The sequence below is a fragment of the Pan paniscus genome, chromosome 10 (genome assembly GCF_029289425.2).
Source record: "Pan paniscus chromosome 10, NHGRI_mPanPan1-v2.0_pri, whole genome shotgun sequence".
In the NCBI taxonomy this organism is placed as follows: domain Eukaryota; kingdom Metazoa; phylum Chordata; class Mammalia; order Primates; family Hominidae; genus Pan; species Pan paniscus.
Window position 1 is genome coordinate 77,784,194 of NC_073259.2, and position 19,212 is coordinate 77,803,405.

The 19,212-nt window shown below is 39.9% G+C and overlaps 1 protein-coding gene across 5 annotated transcripts in view; it reads left to right on the plus strand.

Annotated features, from left to right (window-relative positions):
• RAB3IP (RAB3A interacting protein) overlaps positions 1-19,212 on the plus strand; it is a 78,273-nt gene that overhangs the window by 12,879 nt on the left and 46,182 nt on the right. For 4 of the 5 annotated variants that reach the window (XM_034936219.3, XM_003808731.4, XM_055095899.1 and 1 more), the window contains exons 2-3: positions 3,674-3,949; positions 4,695-4,953. In XM_034936219.3, coding sequence (XP_034792110.2) covers positions 3,699-3,949; positions 4,695-4,953 — 510 coding nt within the window. In that variant the 5' untranslated portion in view covers positions 3,674-3,698. Of the gene's footprint in view, positions 1-3,673; positions 3,950-4,694; positions 4,954-19,212 lie in introns of those variants that run through there. The other variant, XM_055095898.1, reaches the window with a different exon arrangement.

A 19,212-nucleotide genomic window follows, 5' to 3' on the forward strand; every position in this document is an offset into this window, starting at 1 on the left:
ATTCCATTAGGGATATATATTTATGTTGTTATGTTTTAAAATCACTCGAAGTAGTTCTTTTCTGTGTGGTTAAGCTACCGTCTCAGTACACAAGTTTATTTGCTTTATGTTTAGGGATTCTTTTTTAAACTTTAATTTTTACTGTTTACATGGTTCCAAGCTCAAAATCAAATCTGTAAAGCAAGGTACTTACAGAAAAAAGTCTAGCTTTCATATTTTTCACTCTGTCATCTCTCCTTCTATAGGTAACCATTTTGCCTGCTTTTTTTTCTTTTGTTCTTTTTTTTTTTTTTTTCAGGATAGGGTCTCGTTCTTTCACCCAGGCTGGAGTGCAGTGGTATAATCAAAGCTTACTGTACCCTCAAATTCCTCAGCTCAAGCCATCCTCCCATCTTAGCCTCCCAAGTGGTTAGGACTATAGGCCTGCACTATCACACCCAGCTAATTTTACAACGTTTTGTAGAGACAAGATCTCACTATGTTGCCCAGGCTAGTCTTTTAACTCTTGGCCACAATTGTCCTCCTGCTTCTGTGTGTCAAGTTTTTGGGATTACAAGTGTGAGCCACTGAACTTAGCCTTTCCATTAAAAAAAAAATTATATATATATATTTATTTATTTTTATTCTCCTTTTTTAGATAAAAGGTAGTTTACTGTTATTTATCCTGTTTTTTATCTTACTGGTATATCTTCGATGTCACTTCATAGCGATACATGGATATGTATTTTACATCTGTGCAGTGCTTCATTATGAGGATGTACCCTGGTTCATTGAATCAGTTTTTTGCTATTACAAAGAGTGCTGTTGTCATGTTGCCAGTTTATCTTTAGGATAAAGCCGCAGGAGTGGCATGCTGGGTCACAGGTTTAATATCATTTTGAAGTTATTGCTAAATTTTCCTCCATAGGATTTGTACTATTTTGTATTTCCAGAAATGCAAATGCTTTTACGTTTTATGATTCAGTGAACCTTCAGGATATAAAGAGGTGAATTCATAGTATATGGGATAGAAGAAAGAATCATAAATAGTTACTGATTAAAATGTCAAAATTTAATGCAAACGTAATACAAAGGTTTTTTATGTTAATGAATTGGTTAGTGTACTTGCCTGAACTATATTCAAGTGAAAATGAATTATGTACTTTGAATATAGCAGTTTTCTTGGTATATGTGGGTATATGGATTATGAATAAAAAATGAAAATTCTTTTGGGTGAAAAAATAATAAATTTTAATGGAGTATTAAACACCTTACATTCCTTATTAATCTCATCTTTCATTTGGCATAGTGAATATTTTATGTGAAAAAAGCAAGGACTAGTTTCATTTTGAAGAATAAATCATTTGCTATTAGTAAACAGCTGATTGGATTTGAAATTTGTCATTTGTAGATTTAATTGTTGCACTTTGGGTTGTCTATATGCTGGAAAGTCTGTGACACATACTAATTTGTAATTTTGAAATGATACTGAGTCAGATCTCTTTCAACTTTGCTGAAATCTTTTTGTTTTTATTCTCTACTTGTATTAACACTTTTTATTAAGGATTTGAGAGTTAAATTTTTCAGCTAGTTTAACAAATGACTACTTCTGTATCTTATGGAAGAAATGTGCTATATTGTTTGGTTTGGCATTTTTTTAATTTTTATTTTTTGAGTTGGAATCTCAATCTGTCGCCCAGGCTGAAGTGCAGTGTCTCAGCTCATTGCCACCTCCTGGGTTCAAATGATTCTCCTGCCTCAGCCTTCCGAGTAGCTGGGATTATAGGCATGGGCCACCATGCCCAGCTAATTTTTGTATTTTTAGTAGAGACAGGGTTTCACCATGTTGGCCAGGCTGGTCTCGAGCTTCTGATCTCAAGTAATCCACCCGCCTCGACCTCCCAAAGTGCTGGGATTATAGGTATGAGCCACCAAGCCTGACCTGTTTGGCATTTTCTAAGTTCCGGGAAGATGTTATCCACAACTGTCAAAGTACTATCATAGGAAGGAAAAAAATTGGAAAGAGAGATTGGATTCAGATCCTAGAAGACCTTACTTTTTTGGCTAAGAAGTTTGGTCTCTATTCAGCAGACAGGGAAAATCAATAAAGAATTTGTAAGATGCCATTTAGCTTTGAATTCTTCAGAGGAAAAACTTGAGTGGTACACTCAAGTTAGTTTCCATGTAAACTTTGTGATGTAATTGAATAGTTACATGAACTGTTTTTTACTTATGGAGAACCTGAAGCATATGTGGTATTGTTAGTGCCTGGGCTATGATAATTCAAGTTTATTGAGGCCATACTCTATGTCAGGTACATAGTACTCTACAAAATACTTTACATGGATTGTCTCCTTCAGTCCTCACAGCAACCAGGACAAGGGAGGGGCTAGTGTTATCCCCATTCTAATCTCATCAGAGGAGAAATTTAAGGCTTATAGAAATGAAACACATTATCCAGGATTGGATCCTGTACATATAAAGGATATTATTGGAACAATTAGTGAAATTTGAATGGGGCCTGTTGCTTAGATGGTAATTTTAATCAATGTTAACTTCCAGATTTTGATGATGATTTTGTGGTTAGATAGAATGTCCTTGTACTTAGGATACACACACACATACACAGATACACGGACACACACACACACACACACACACACACACACACACACTGTGTATATGTATACATTGAGATATTAAGTGGGCATCATGTCTGAAACATTCTTAAATGACTCAAAAATATTAACAATTTCATAATCTGGGTGACAGGTATGAGAGACTATGTGTGTGTCTTTACTGCCTTTCTACTTACTCTAACCAAGGTCATGTATAATCAGAAAGTTAAATATAAATTCAAGAGATCTGTGGTACAGCAGGATGACTGTAGTTCCTGACGATATATTGTAAATTCTTGAAAAATGCAGAGAGTAAATGTTGAGTTTTCTCATAACAAAATAATGGCATGAGGTAACGCATTCGTTAATTAGCTAGTTAGCTATTTCACAATGTGTATGTGCCTTCAAACATGTTGTACATGATAAATACAATGTTCTCTGTTAAAAAAATTGTTTTAAGAGTTTCACAGCATAATATAATTGTTATTGAGTCTAAGATTGCATAATACTGTTAGATTTTGTTTTTAGTATTTTCATATTTAAATAGTATACTGAGATAATTTATTTTAATATGAACATTTAATAATTTTAAAATATTTTTAAAAATTAAGCCAATTTTTATTCATTCCTCATACTAATTGATTATTCTCACTTTAACAGCATTGCTTATCACTTTCAGGTTTCTTCTAAATCAGATTGTTTGCCTTTTGTAGTAGTTATACTGTGAGATCGCTTAGTAAATGTTAAGTGATTGTGGTGTTTTGTTTTTGTTTTTGTTTTTGTTTTTTGAGTGGGAGAAGGTCTTGCCCTGTCACCCAGGCTGGAGTGCAGGATTGTGATCACGGCTCACTGCAACCTGCATTTGGGCTCAAGCAATCCTCCCACCTCATCTTCCCGAGTAGCTGGTACTACAGGCATATACCACCATGTGATTGTGTTTTTTTTAAAAAAGGCTCTTTTATTGTAAGCTTATAATTTACAGTGGACTGTTAAACACATTTTATAATTTATGCATTTTAATTTAGTTTTAAATGTTATTATCTAAAAATAAGTATCTGCTTTTTGTTTTAACATAGGTTATCTTATGATGAGGCTTTTGCTATGGCTAATGATCCCTTGGAAGGCTTCCATGAAGTAAACCTTGCTTCACCTACTTCTCCGGACCTTCTTGGTGTGTATGAATCAGGAACTCAAGAGCAGACTACCTCACCAAGTGTCATCTACCGGCCACACCCTTCAGCTTTATCCTCTGTACCTATCCAGGCAAATGCATTAGATGTTTCTGAACTTCCTACACAACCCGTGTATTCATCCCCCAGACGTTTAAATTGTGCGGAAATATCTAGTATCAGGTAGGAAATAAGTAAATCACTTATTTGATTTTTTTTAAAATGGACAGTTTGCTTAGTTACTATATTTTAAGTTTTACTATTTTTAGAAAATTTGAATAACTTAAGTGTGCCTAGGTAAAGAAATACATGACCCGATAATGTTCTAGAACAGGGTTGACAAACTTTTTATGTGAAGGACCAGATAGTAAATATTTTAGGCTTTGCAAGCCATGCAGTCTCTGTTGCAACTATTCAACTCTGCCTTTAGAGTTTGAAAGCAGCCATAGGCAGTATGTAAATGAATGAGAGTGGTTGTGTTCCAATAAAACTTCATATATGGATGCAGAATTTTGAATTTCATTTAATTTTCATGTGTCACAAAATATTCTTTTAAAGATTTCTTTTCAACTATTTGAAACTGTAAAAACTATACGTGGCTCATTGATGCCTTATAAAAACGGGTGGAAGGCTTGGTTTAGCCTGCAGGCTATAGTTTGTTAACCCCTGCTCTTGAGTAGCACTGTCCTGTAGAACTTTCTGTGTTGATGAAAATGTTCTATTTCTGTGCTATCTAATATGAATGATAGGTATTAACCACATGTAGCTATTGAGCACTTGAAATGTGGCTGATATGACTGAGGACATACTATTTATTTAAATATAGAAGCTACCAAATTGGGTAGTACATTTCTAGAGCTGTGTGTTTAAGCCAGTTCTATTGGAGCATATGCTGATATTTTCTGAAAAATGTCTCTCTCCTTTACAGCTTTCATGTTACAGACCCAGCACCTTGCTCTACCTCTGGAGTCACAGCTGGATTAACTAAATTAACTACAAGAAAGGACAACTATAATGCAGAGAGAGAGTTTTTACAGGGTGCTACTATAACAGAGGCTTGCGATGGCAGTGATGATATTTTTGGGTTGAGTACTGATAGTCTGTCTCGTTTACGAAGCCCATCTGTTTTGGAAGTTAGAGAAAAGGGCTATGAACGATTAAAAGAAGAACTCGCAAAAGCTCAGAGGGTAAGAAAGAAGATATTTTATTCTTCCATATATTATATTAGAAATTAGTATTTCTCCATGGGGTGAGGCAACCTACAGAAATGAAATCATGATGGTTGTACATTTATCCGTCACATATGCCCAGCCTCAGCTCCTGTTAGGCAGCGTTTAGGAATCCGTGAAACTGGTTGGGTAGTAAAGAAGTTCCTCTAAGACTACTAACTGGAAAAATGTGGCTCTGTTAACTCTTCTGTGCCCCACTGCATTGCCTGCTCCCTGTCTTGTATTATCTGTAATGCAGATTGAGTGGGCTATATTCCACATGCAGGGTTTTTCCTTCTTACTACATGGCTGACTAAATGGTTATTTACTTGAAGTCACTCAGTCTAAGTCATTTTGTTTTGAGTTTAAGCTGAGTTTGAATATTTTCTGTATCTTACCTTGGAGAATTTTCTTGGTAAATTGTTGTGTTTCCCATTTGGTCATTTTTAAAGTTTCTGCTATTTATTTCCAAACTTGTGGCCATATCTTATTCTTTTTCTGAGTCTGCAGTTAAATTTCAGAGGAAAATTTATAGAATGAAATGCATACATTAGAAAACAGGAAAAGTCTCAAATGGACAATCTAAGCTCCCACTTTAAGAATCTGTAAAAAGAAGAGCAAAATAAAACCAGAGCAAGTAGAAGGAAGGAAATAATAAAGAGCAAAAATCAATGAAATTGATAACAGAAAAAATAGAGAAAATGAATGAGACAAAATGTTGGTTCTTTAAGAAGATTAATAAAATTGCAAACCTCTAGCAAGACTGAGAAAAAGAAGACAGATTTATCAGTAGCAGGAGTGAAATGCAGGATGTCACTGGAGACTCCTATCAAAAGTATAATGGAATGATATGAAAAACTGCATATATAAACCTGACAACCTAGGTGAAATACCAATTCACATGTAGAAAATTGAGAAGGTAGGGCAAACATTTATAGGTGTAATATCCAACCTACCATGACATTTCACAAACGTATTCCCACTCTTTCCCTAGCATACTTGTCTCTCATGAGCGTAGTATATTCATTTTTTTAAACCCCAGTTCCTTCCCAAAGGAAAAGGATGTGGTGGGATGTGGTTGCATTTTGTTTCTGTCATCTGGCTCAGACTTTGTTGTCTTAATAGATAGTATTTTATTAAAATCACACATTATATAGAGGTAAAATTTTGAGTATATGTATCCATCTTTGAGAACACATGGTTATTGATCAGAACAGATTGCTAATTTCTTAGCTCACTTGAGAATTTCCTTTGAAATCTGTAATATGCTGTATTTAGAGATACTGTTTGGATAATTGAAATGGTGATGTGTGAACACATATATGTGGTGACTTTTATGAAGAGTATAAGTTAGTATTAATATTTACTTAGATCTCAAGGCTTGAAAAGGACTCTTGAATATAAAAATACTTCCTGAATTGTGACAACTTGTGAATCAAACTATGTCAACAGCCATTTTCTTTAGTCTTATTATCTTAAGAGAGGCCATTTTCTATACTTTTTACTTACTTGGTTAACTGTGTCTTCCTATTTAATACGAGTTTCTTATAGACAGTGTATAGTTAGGTCTTGTTCTTTTGATCCTTTGTAATTATCTCTGTCTTTTAATTGGTGTTTAGACCATTTACATTTAATGGATAATGGTATAGTTTGGTTTAAATTTACCATCTTACTGTTTGTTTTCTGTTTGTCTCATTTGTTCCTTTTTCCCTTTTGTATCCTTTCTTTTGAATTAATTCTGTATTTTTAAAACAATTTCATCTTCCTGTGGCTTTTATCTTTGTTGCTTTAGCGTTTATAGTAGACATATTTAACTTATCACTCTCTACCTTCCGGTGATATATTACTTTACATCTGGTGTACAAACCTTACAAAAGTATACTTTTATTTTTCCCCTCCTAGTTTTTGTGCAATAATTGTTGTATGTTTCACTTCTTTGTGTGTTTAAACCCCACAAAACACTATTGTTTTGCATTAAACAGTATTATCTTTTAAAGAGACTTAAATAATAACAAAGAATCTTTACATAGATAAACATCAGAAATGTTAGCTACATGGGCATCTGTGTGTTCATTCCTTTTTTTTTTTTTTTTTTTTTTACAAGTTTTACTTTTATTTTTGAATGATAGTTTAACGGGGCATACAATTCTAGGTTGATGGTTGTTGTTTTTTTTTCTCAACAAACACTTTCATAATTTTACGTCTTTGTCTTCCGGCATCTATCATTGTTGATGAGAAGCCAGCTGTCAAAGTAGTTGTCATTCCTTTGTAGATAATTGGTTTTCTTCCTCCTTCTGGTCACTTCTAAGAATTTTTTTTTTTTTTAATTGATCATTCTTGGGTGTTTCTCGCAGACGGGGATTTGGCAGGGTCATAGGACAATAGTGGAGGGAAGGTCAGCAGATAAACAAGTGAACAAAGGTCTCTGGTTTTCCTAGGCAGAGGACCCTGCGGCCTTCTGCAGTGTTTGTGTCCCTGGGTACTTGAGATTAGGGAGTGGTGATGACTCTTAACGAGCATGCTGCCTTCAAGCATCTGTTTAACAAAGCACATCTTGCACCACCCTTAATCCATTTAACCCTGAGTGGACACAGCACATGTTTCAGAGAGCACAGGGTTGGGGGTAAGGTCATAGATCAACAGCATCCCAAGGCAGAAGAATTTTTCTTAGTACAGTACAAAATGAAGTCTCCCATGTCTACTTCTTTCTACACAGACACAGCAACAATCTGATTTCTCTATCTTTTCCCCACCTTTCCCCCTTTTCTATTCCACAAAACCGCCATCGTCATCATGGCCCGTTCTCAATGAGCTGTTGGGTACACCTCCCAGACGGGGTGGTGGCCGGGCAGAGGAGCTCCTCACTTCCCAGAAGGGGCGGCCGGGCAGAGGCACCTCGGACCTCCCGGATGGGGCGGCGGCCGGGCGGAGGCGCCCCCCACCTCCCTCCCGGACGGGGTGGCTGGCTGGGTGGGGTCTGAACCCCCACCTCCCTCCCGGATGGGGCGGCTGGCCGGGCAGGGGCTGACCCCCCACCTCCCTCCCGGACGGGGCGGCTGGCCGGGCGGGGGCTGACCCCCCACCTCCCTCCCGGATGGGGCGGCTGGCCAGGCGGGGGCTGACCCCCCACCTCCCTCCCAGACGGGGCGGCTGCCGGGCGGAGGGGCTCCTCACTTCTCAGACGGGGCTGCTGGGCAGAGATGCTCCTCACCTCCCAGACGGGGTCGCGGCCGGGCAGAGGCGCTCCCCACATCTCAGAGATGGGTGGCCGAGCAGAGATGCTCCTCACTTCCTAGACGGGATGGCGGCCGGGAAGAGCCGCTCCTCACTTCCCAGACTGGGCAGCCGGGCAGAGGGGCTCCTCACATCCCAGACGATGGGCGGCCAGGCAGAGACGCTCCTCACTTCCCAGACGGGGTGGCGGCTGGGCAGAGGCTGCAATCTCATCACTTTGGGAGGCCAAGGCAGGCGGCTGGGAGGTGGAGGTTGTAGCTAGCCGAGATCACGCCACTGCACTCCAGCCTGGGCAACATTGAGCCCTGAGTGAATGAGACTCCGTCTGCAATCCCAGCACCTCGGGAGGCCGAGGCTGGTGGATCACTCGCGGTTAGGAGCTGGAGACCAGCCCGGCCAACACAGCAAAACCCCGTCTCCACCAAAAAAATACGAAAACCAGTCAGGCGTGGCGGCGTGCGCCTGCAATAGCAGGCACTCGGCAGGCTGAGGCAGGAGAATCAGGCAGGGAGGTTGCAGTGAGCCGAGATGGCAGCAGTACAGTCCACCTTCGGCTCGGCATCAGAGGGAGACCATGGAAAGAGAGGGCGAGGGAGACCGTGGGGAGAGGGAGAGGGAGAGGGAGACTGTGGGGAGAGGGAGAGGGAGAGGGAGAGCCTCCAACTCTCCTCTTGCTCAGGATCCGTTTGGGGACTTGCTCTGTGTGTTCATTCCTTTGGTATTCATTTCTTCATGTGGATCCAGATTTCCAACTCGTATCATTTTTCCTTTGGCTTGAAGGACATCCTTTTACATTTTTGTTGTGCATGTTTGATGGTGATAAATTCTTTTAGCTTTTGTATGTCTGTGTTCATTTTTGGTTTTTGAAAGATATTTTCGCTGAGTAAAGAATTTAAGATTGATAATTTTTTTTTTTGTTACTGTAAAGATGTTGCTTCAGTGTTTTCAAGCATGTACATTGTTTCTCACAAGAAGTCTGCTGTTACCCTTACCTTTGTTCCTCTGCGTATTAGGTCTTTTCTCTCTGGCTGCTTAGGAGAGTCCTCTCTCACTGGCATAAGCAATGTGATTGTGATTTGCTTTGGTGTAGTTTCTTCAGCTTTCTTATGTTTGGGATTTGTTGAGCTTCTTGAAGCTGTAGGTTGTTAGTTTTCATAAAATTTGGGAAATTTTGGCCTTTATATCTTCAAAAAGTTTTCCATTCTTTCTCTCTCCTTTCCTCTGGATTCCTATTACATGTACATTAGACTGCTTACACTTATCTCACAGCTTGCTGGTGTTACAGTCTTTCATTTAAGAATCTTTTTTTCCTCACTGTCTTTCATTGTGGGTAGTTTCTATTGCTATGTCTTCAAAGTCACTACTCTTTTCTTCTGAAATATCTAATCTGTTAATCCCATACAGTATGTTTTTAAACTAGACATTGTAGTTTTCATCTCTGAAAGTTTGATTTGGATCTTTTTTATACTTTGCTTGCTCTGCTTAATATGTTGGGATGCAGTTTAATAAATGTTTTGTTTCTAATTATTTCATCTCTTCAGATAATAAGCTGGGGCAGATCTGGGGTGCACATTTTGTTTTTCATTTCTAGGGGATCACTGTCTTTTATTGCTTAATGTCAAATGCTTCAAATTGTTGATCCATGTATTTTTTCAGAGTTTTAGTTGTGTCAGATGGGTGGTAAATCTAATCCCTGTTCCTCTATCTTAATTGGAAGTGAAAGTTCTACTTACTCATTTATATTACTTCATTGTCTACCCCATTCAAGTAATCCACATAGAAAAACCTGCATTTATACACACATGCTTCAGTACTTCTGAGATTCGTGAGGATAAGGATTGCATATGTTTGTGCTCATGATTATATCTTGAACATATAATGGGTTTTCAATACATTTTGTTGATTAAATGAATATATACATGTATATGCAGTTATACAAGTGTTTGTATACACACATGCCTGATATATTAGGGTGATGCTTATAAGTAACCCCCAAATTTTCGTGACTTTACCTAATAGAAGTTCATTTTTATTCATTTAACACTCTGAAGCAGATGTTCATAGTTGGTAGGCAGTTCTCTGTGAAATAATTCAGAGATCCGTTTCTCTTCTGTTTGGGGCCTTTGTAATTTCTTAGGGTTTTATTGTTATTTGTATCTAACCAATGAGACAAAAGGGAAAGACAGCTTAGAGAAGGTACAGCTTCTTCTAAAAAACCTTGGCTTAGATATGATACACATCACTTTTGCTCACATTCTATTGGTGTGAACCTCTTTCATGCCAATACCTAGATGTATGGTGGGCTGGGTAATGTAATCCCTGGATGGACAACCACTTCCCAGCAACAAATCCATACTGTGTGTGTAGGGGGACCAATCATGTGGTCACTTATTTTCAGGTGCAGGGATGCCAGAGATTATGATGTAGTCATTTAGCTGTTTGGCCTTCCATAGGATATTGCTGAAGAGCAGCAGCTTTTAGTGGAATTCTCAGGAGGAAGTTGGGCTTTAGTGCATTCTTATTAAGTATAGATCCTTGCACTCTACTCCAGATCTGCTGAAATCAAATTATTGTGTTGAGGTTTGGGAATATGCATTTTCATCAAACTTGTTGATTCTTACATTCACTAAAAGGTGAAATCTGCTGTAAGAGATTATTTTAAACTTTTATTTTTCTTAAAAGAAAATGAGCTGGGTGCAGTGGCTCACGCCTGTAGTCCCAGCACTTTGGGAGGCCGAGGCGGGCAGATCATCAGGTTAGGAGATCGAGACCATCCTGGCTAACACGGTGAAACCGCTTCTCTACTAAAAATACAAAAAATTAGCTGGGTGTGGTGGCGGACGCCTGTTGTCCCAGCTGCTTGGGAGGCTGAGGCAGGAGACTGGCGTGAACCCAGGAGGTGGAGCTTGCAGTGAGCTGAGATTGTGCCACTGCACTCCAGCCTAGGCGACAGAGGGAGACTCCGTCTCAAAAAAAAAAAAAGAAAAAAGAGAAAAAGAAAAAAAAAAAAAGAAAATGAAATGACTTAGAAAATAAAGCCCAGTAGGATAGCTTGCAAAGAGAGTCATTGAAAATCACATACTTGCACTAACCCTATTCAGTATTGGTTCTAATAACTGTAGCCAAAGACATTTGTAAACATTAACAAATTTTTTTATGAGATAAAACTATAAATTTTATTTTGCTTCTCAACATAAGCTCCGTCAAGTTGAAGACACTTTTATAAGGGATGGTACCAGCCATTTAGTTCATCCTTAAAGAACTGAGGGTGCTGGGAATTTAACCATGTCAATGCAGTCTTTTTTACATTATTAGCTGAAGAAAAATGGATGCTTTTTAAATATTTTTTTAAGATTGTGAACAAAGAATTCTGAAGGAGCCAAATAAGGATTGCAAGGTGTATGCCTAATGATTTTTCATGGAAACTCTCACAAAATTGCCCTTGATGAGAGGAATGAGCAGGAACATTGTTGTGGTGGAGAACGACTCTGGTGAAGCTCTCTTGGGCATCTTTCTGCTAAAACTGTGACTAACTTTCTCAAAACACTCTGATAGTAAGCAGATGTTACCATTCTTTGGCCCTCCAGAAAATCAACCAGCAAAATGCCTTGAGCATGTAAAAAATTGTTGCCATGACCCTTGCTCTTGATCAGTCCACTTTTGCTTTGACTGGACCACTTCCACCTCTTGGTAGCCATTGCTTTGATTGTACTTTGTCTTCAGCATCATACAGGAAAAGTTATGTTTCATCTCCTATTATAATTCTTTGAAAATGCTTCAGGATCTTGATTTCACTTGTTAAAATTTTTTTTTTCTTCAACTTTTATTTTAAATTTAGGGGGTATATGTGCAGGTTTATTACCTGGATATATTGTGTAGTTCTGTGGTTTAGGATATGAATAATCCTGTCACCCTGGTACTGAGTATAGTACCCAATTGTTAGTTTGTCAGCCCTTGTCCCCCTCCCCTGTCTAGTAGTCCCCAGTTTCTATTTTTCCCATCTTTAGGTCCATGAGTACGATGTTTAGCTCCCACTTATAAGTGAAAAAAATGCAATACTTGGTGTTCTGTTCCTATGTTAATTTGCTTAGGATAATAGCCTCCAGCTGCATCAGTGTTGCTGCAGAGGAATTTATTTTGTTCTTTTTTAATGGCTATATAATATTCCTTGGTGTATATGCACTACATTTTCTTTATCTGATCCACTGTTGATGAGCATCTAGGTTGATTCCATGTCTTTGCTATTGTGCATAGTGCTGGGATGAACATGTGAGTGCATGTGTCTTTTTGGGAGAACAGTTTATTTTCTTTTGGATATATACCCAGTAATGGGATTGCTGAGTTGAATGGTGGTAATTCTTTCCCAAGCCTGATGTCCAGAATGGTGTTTCCTAGGTTTTTTTCTAGGATTCTTATGGCTTATGGATTCTTATGGCTTATTCCTAGGTTGTTTTCTAGGATTCTTATGGCAAAGATTTCTTACATTGAAATCTTTAATCTATCTTAATTTTTGTATATGGTGAAGGGGGATGGGTATTCCAGTTTCATTCTTCTGCATATGCCTAGCCAGCTATCCTAGCACCATTTATTGAATAAGGAGTCATTTCCCCATTGCTTATTTTTGTTGATTTTTGTCAAAGATCAGATGGCTGTAGGTCCAGGGCTTTATTTCTGGGTTCTGTATTTTGTTCCATTGGTCTTTGTGTCTGTTTTTGTACCAGCACCATGCTGTTTTGATTACTGTAACCTTATAAAATAGATTGAAGTCAAGTAATATGGTACCTCTGACTTCTTTTTTCAAAGGATTGCTTTGGCCATTCAGGCCCTTCTGTGGTTCCATATGAGTTTTTAAATACTTTTTTTTTTTAGTTCTGTGAAAAACGACATTGGTAGTTTGATAGGAATAGCGTTGAATCTGTAGATTGCTTTGGGCAGTATGGCCATTTTAACAATGTTGATTCTTCCAGTCCATGAGCATGAAATATTTTTTTTTTTTTTTTTTTTTTTTGAGACGGAGTCTCGCTCTATCGCCCAGGCTGGAGTGCAGTGGCGCGATCTCGGCTCACTGCAAGCTCCGCCTCCCGGGTTCACGCCATTCTCCTGCCTCAGCCTCCCGAGTAGCTGGGACTACAGGCGCCCGCTACCGCGCCCGGCTAATTTTTTGTATTTTTAGTAGAGACGGGGTTTCACCGTGTTAGCCAGGATGGTCTCGATCTCCTGACCTCGTGATGCGCCTGCCTCGGCCTCCCAAAGTGCTGGGATTACAGGCGTGAGCCACCGCGCCCGGCCCATGAAATATTTTTTAAATTTCTTTGTGTTATTTATGATTTAACAGTATTTTATAGTTCTCTTTGTAGAGATCTTTCACCCCCTTGGTTGGATGTATTCCTAGGTATTTGTGTGTGTGTGTGGTTATTGTAAATGAGATTGTGTTCTTGATTTGCTCTCACCTTGAATGTTATTGGTGTATACAAATGCTGCTGAATTTTGTACATTGACTTTGTATCTGGAAACTTTACTGGAGTCATTTATCAGTTCCAGGAACCTTTTGGAAGAGTCTTTATGGTTCTTCAGGTATAAAATCATATAGTCTTTAGGAGAGGTAATTTGACTTTTTCTTTTCATGTTTGGTTGCCTTTTACTTTTTTCTCTTGCTGGATTCCTCTGGCTAACACTTCCAGTACTATGTTGAATAGGAATGGTGAGAGTGGGCATCGTTGTCTTGTTCCAGTTCTTGGGGAAGCCTTCCAATTTTTGTCCATTCAGTATGATGTTGGCTGTGGGTTTGTCATAGATGGCTCTTATTATTTTGAGGTACATTTCTTTGATGCCTAATTTCTTTAGCGTTTTTATCGTGAAAGGATGTTGGATCTTATTGAAAGCTTTTTCCACCTCTGTTGAGATGATCGTATGGCTTTTGTTTTTAATTCTATTTATGTTGTGAATCACATTTATTGACTTATGTATATTGAACCAGTCTTGCATCCCAGGAATAAAGCCTACTTGATCATAATGAATTAACTTTTTGATGTGCTGTTGGAATCAGTTTGGTAGTATTTTGTTGAGGATTTTTGAATCTGTGTTCACCAGGGATATTGGCCTATGTACTTAAGTGTGACCAGGAGGTCTGCCTGAGCATGGAGCAGAGAGGACCCGCCTATATCAAAGCCTCTGCACAGGAGGAGTGAGGCAACTCAGGCTGCTGAACGAAGCATGCAGGTGCTTTGAATGCCTGGAGATCTGCCTGGGCATGTGGCAGAGAGGATCTCTAATTTTTGTGGTAGCAGGTATCATTCTTTTGTTTCTATGTTTAGAACTCTCTTAAGGGTATCTTGTAAGGCTAGTCTAGTGGTAATGAATTCCCTTAGCAGTTGCTTGTCTGGAAAATATTTTATTTCTCCTTTGCTTATGAAGCTTAGTTTGACAGGATATGAAATTCTTGGTTAGAATTTCTTTTCTTTCAGAATGCTGGAAATAGGTCCCCAGTCTATCCTGGCTTGTAAGGTTTCTGCTGAGAAGTCCAAAGCCTGGTATGGCTCCATTTGTATGTGATTATGTAATCTAACCTTTTTCTCTGCCTTTAAGTATTTTTGTTTATTTTGTTTTGTTTTGCATTGACCTTGGACAGTCTGGTGACTATGTCCTGTGACAATCTTCATTTTGGATAGTATCTTGCAGTTCTCTAGATTTTTTGTATCTGGGTGTTTACCTTTCTAGCAAGGTTAGGGAAATTTTCTTGAATTACTCCCTCAAATATGTTTTCCAGGTTGTTTACTTTTTCTTCTTAGGAATGCCAATAATTCATAGGTTTGTTTCTTTTATGTAATCCCATATTTCTCAACGACTTTGTTCATTTTTTAAAATTATTTTCTCTTCGTTTTTGTTTGACCAGGTTAATTCCAAAGACCATTTTTCAAGCCCTGAAATTCTTTTTTCTGTTCGGTCCCATCTGTTGCTAAAGCTTTCAATTGTATTTTCAAATTCCTTACCTCAGTTTTTTGGTTCCAGAAACTCTGATTTCTTTTTCTTTTTTTTTTTTTTTTAAGACAGTTTCACTCTTGTCACCCAGGCTGGAGTGCAATGGCACCATCTCGGCTCACTGCAACCTCTGCTTCCCAGGTTCAAGTGATTCTCCTGCCTCAGTCTCCCGAAGTAGCTGGGATTACAGGCGCCTGCCACCATGCCCAGCTATTTTTTTTTTTTTGTATTTTCAGTTGAGATGGGGTTTCACCATGTTGGCCAGGCTGGTCTTGAACTCCTGACCTCAGGTGATCCACCCACCTCGGCCTCCCAAAGTGCTGGGATTACAGGCATGAGCCACCATGCCTGGCGCAGAACCTCTGATTTCTTTTGAATATGTTTATTTCTTCTTTTATTTCCTGGATTGCTTTAGAAGTTTCTTCTATGTTGATTGTCAGCTCTGTCTTGGATCTCATTGATCTTCCTTGCAATTCATGTTTTGAATTCTTCATCTGTCATTTCTGAGTTCACATTTTAGTTAAGAACTGTTGCTGGAGAGCTAGTGCTATCCCTTGGTGGTGTTACTACATTTAGATTTTTCATCATGCCAGAATTCTTCCACTGGTTTCTCCTCATCTGGAGATGATTGCACTTCTAATTTTTGTAATTAATTTCATGTGAGTAGGATTTTTTTTCTTTCCCTATAATTGTTTTTTTCTTTTCCTTTCTTTTCCTCCCTATTGGGGTGTGACTGTAGAGAATGCTGGGTAGGGTCTTTTGGTTTTGCTTCTATAGTTCTGTGCACTTCTTTCAGCAGGTTTTATATTGGGCTGTGCATTTGACCTACAAGTCAGTAGGCCATGCTTATCGATAAGAGTCAGCTGTAGCCAATGCTGCTGGGTATATATTTGTTTAATGGTAGAAACTCTGTTGCCTCAGGCAGTGGTCTGAGCTCCCTGCTCAGCTCCAGGGGGATGGGGCCATGATTGGTGAGAACGACTGGGCAAATCTGCCAAAGGTTCACTCATGGCAAGCACAAACACCATTGCTGACGGTGAATCCAATGGGCAGCCACCAAGTACCCAGAAGTGTGCCTAGGCATGGAGCTGGGAATCCCCTTCAGCCCTAAGTTCTCTGCATGGGAGTTGGGGTAGCCTAAATTCTTGATCTAAGAGAGTTGGTGCTCCAGGTGCCTGGAGGTCTGCCTGGGCGTGGAGCAGAGAGGACCCCCCTATACCAAGGCCTCTGCACAGGAGGAATAAGGCAACTCAGGCTGCCAAACCAAGCATGCAGGTGCTTTGAATGCCTGGAGATCTGCCTGGGCATGTGACAGAACCTGCCTGCCCCAGGATCTCTGCACAGGAAGGTTGGGGTGGCTCAGACTGCTGATTCAGGTGAGTGGGATCTCTGAATGCCTGGAGATCTGCCTCAGTGTGAAGTGGAGAATACCCCCTTTCACCAAGATTTCTGCACAAGAGGGGTGAGGTTACTCATGCTCCTGAACCAGACAAACAGGTGCTTTGAATGCCTGGAGATCTGCTTGGGCATTTAACAGAAAGGGAACCCCTCCACCAGGATATCTGCACAGGAAGGGTGGTGGAGCAGCTCAAGCTGCTGATCCAGCAAGCTGGTTCCCTGAATGTCTGCAGATCTGCTTGGGTGTGTAGTGGAGAGGACCTCACTGTACCGCGATCTGCATCCAGTAAGGATGGTGCCAGCTCAGGCTGCTGAACCAGATGCACAGGCACTCTGAATGCCTGGAGATCTGCCTGGGCATGGACCAGAGAGGGTCTTGCTGTACCACAGTCTATGTCCAGGAAAGGGTGGGGTGGTTCAGGCTACTGATTCAGGTGAGCGGGTGCTCCAAATACCTGGAGATCTGCCTGGATATGGAGTGGAGAGAGCTCTGCTGCACCACAATCTATGTCCATGACGGGTGAGGTGGTGCAGGCTGCTGGTCAAGAAAAGTAGGTGCTCCAAATGCTTGGAGATCTTCCTGGGAATGGAGCAGAGAAGGCCCTGCTATGCTACAGTGTATGCCCAGGAAAGGTGGGGCTGCTCAGGCTGCTGGTCCAGGCAGGTGGGTGCTCTGAATGCCTGGATTTCTCCCTGGGGTGGAGTGAGAGGACTCCACTGCACCGCGATCTCGGGAACAGACTGAGGCACCCAGCAGTGTCTCATGCAGATCAGTTCACGTTGCCAAACTGGCCCTGGCTGCAAGCCTTGCTGCCCAGGAGAAACTGCTGTGGTAATAGTTCTCCTCCTGCCCCAACCCTGTGACAGGGAAGAGTACAATTCCAGTGTCTACTACTCCAGTACTTTCCACAGTTCTGCTTGTGGAGGCCCTGACCTCACTCTAAAACAGGTGCTCCAATCTCTGTCCTAAGACTAAAATGCATGAATGGCCATGTTGCCAGATTGTCAAAGAATGGCTGACTTCGTATGTGCCCTGATAGGGTTTGGCTGTGTCCCCACCCAAATCTCATCTTGAATTCCCACGTGTTGTGGGAGGGACCCTGTGGGAGGTAATTGAATCATGGGGTCAGGTCTTTCCTGGGCTGTTCTCCTGATACTGAATAAGTATGAGATCTGATGGTTTTATGGGGGGTAGTTTCCCTGCTCAATCTCTCTTCTGTTGTCTGCCACCATGTTAGATGTGTATTTCGCCTTCTGCCGTGATTGTAAGCCTCCTCAGCAATGTGGGAACTGTAAGTCCGTTAAACCTCTTTCTTTCATAAATTGCCCAGTCTTGGGTATGTCTTTATCAGCAGCATGAAAACAGACTAATACGTGCCCAGATTAAAAATGGCATTCTGCTCTTGGTCCTGGATTTGGGAACATGTCTGCAGTTTTTCCCAGAGTCTTTCCTTCATAGCATCTCCAAGCCTCTCTCCAAGTTAACTCCAGGGATTGGGAGAAACAAAGTGCTCTCCTTCAGCCAGGATAGGGAACCCCAGTGGACAGGTGAATCACAGAGGGAAGTTCTCTGCCTCTCTCACTTACTGAGACTTCACTCACTTTTATCAGCCAGACACTATCACGGGGGCTGTTTGTCAGCATTCTCCTCCCTGGGATCTGGGGTATCTTTTGTGATTCTGGTGGATTGCTGTTTTCCTTTTATGCCTTATCTTGTGACTTCCAAGTGGCCAAGGCATGCCCAAATCCTCTAATCTACCATCATGGGGAAGCAGAAAACCAGAAACAAATATTTATTGAATAACCAAAGTACTCAACAGCATTACAGTAGGTTGTGTAGGGGGCAAAAATAATATAGATATGTCTCTCTTTAAGGAGTTTACTAGTTGGGGAGAAGTAGCATGTATTTTATGGTGATGTTTCATTGATTCTGAGTTGTACATTTTTTTCAACTAACATCTCTGAAATCAGTAAAAGTCAAAATTATAGTCAGCTAGACATTAACCATGACATTTATCATTGCCTTCTTGTGTGTGAACTTGTCATAGCTGTGTTATAAATTTAATTGAATTATGTGAGTTGGGTTCCGTATTTGTGATCTTAATTACCAAATTAAATGTCTTCAAAAGGATCTCACTGTGATATGACATCAAAACAGAAAGACACAAAAAAGCACAGTTACATATGATAAAAGTCTATGTCTTCATCAGTTTAAGAGAGTCTTCCTATAAGTTTAAAATAAAAATTCCAGTTGGAAAAAAGAACATTATAGATTCATTAATAACATATTTTTAATGTCTAAAATTTTTTCTAAAAAATGATGAAGTCTTGGATTTGATGAAATACTCTTGATTATAGAGTTGTAAATATACTCATCCCTCGGTATCCACTGGGGGTTTTGTTCCAGTCCTCCAAATCCGCCCCCCCACCCTGCCGGGGATTCCAAAATCGATAGATCCTCAATTGCATAGTGTTTGCATATAACCTATGCACATTCTCCTGTATACTTTAAATCATCTCTACATTACTTATAATACCTAATATAATATAAATGCTGTGTAAATAGTTGTTATACTGTATTGTCTTATACAAATTTGTATTTTTATTGTTTTTTCTTAACATTTTGAT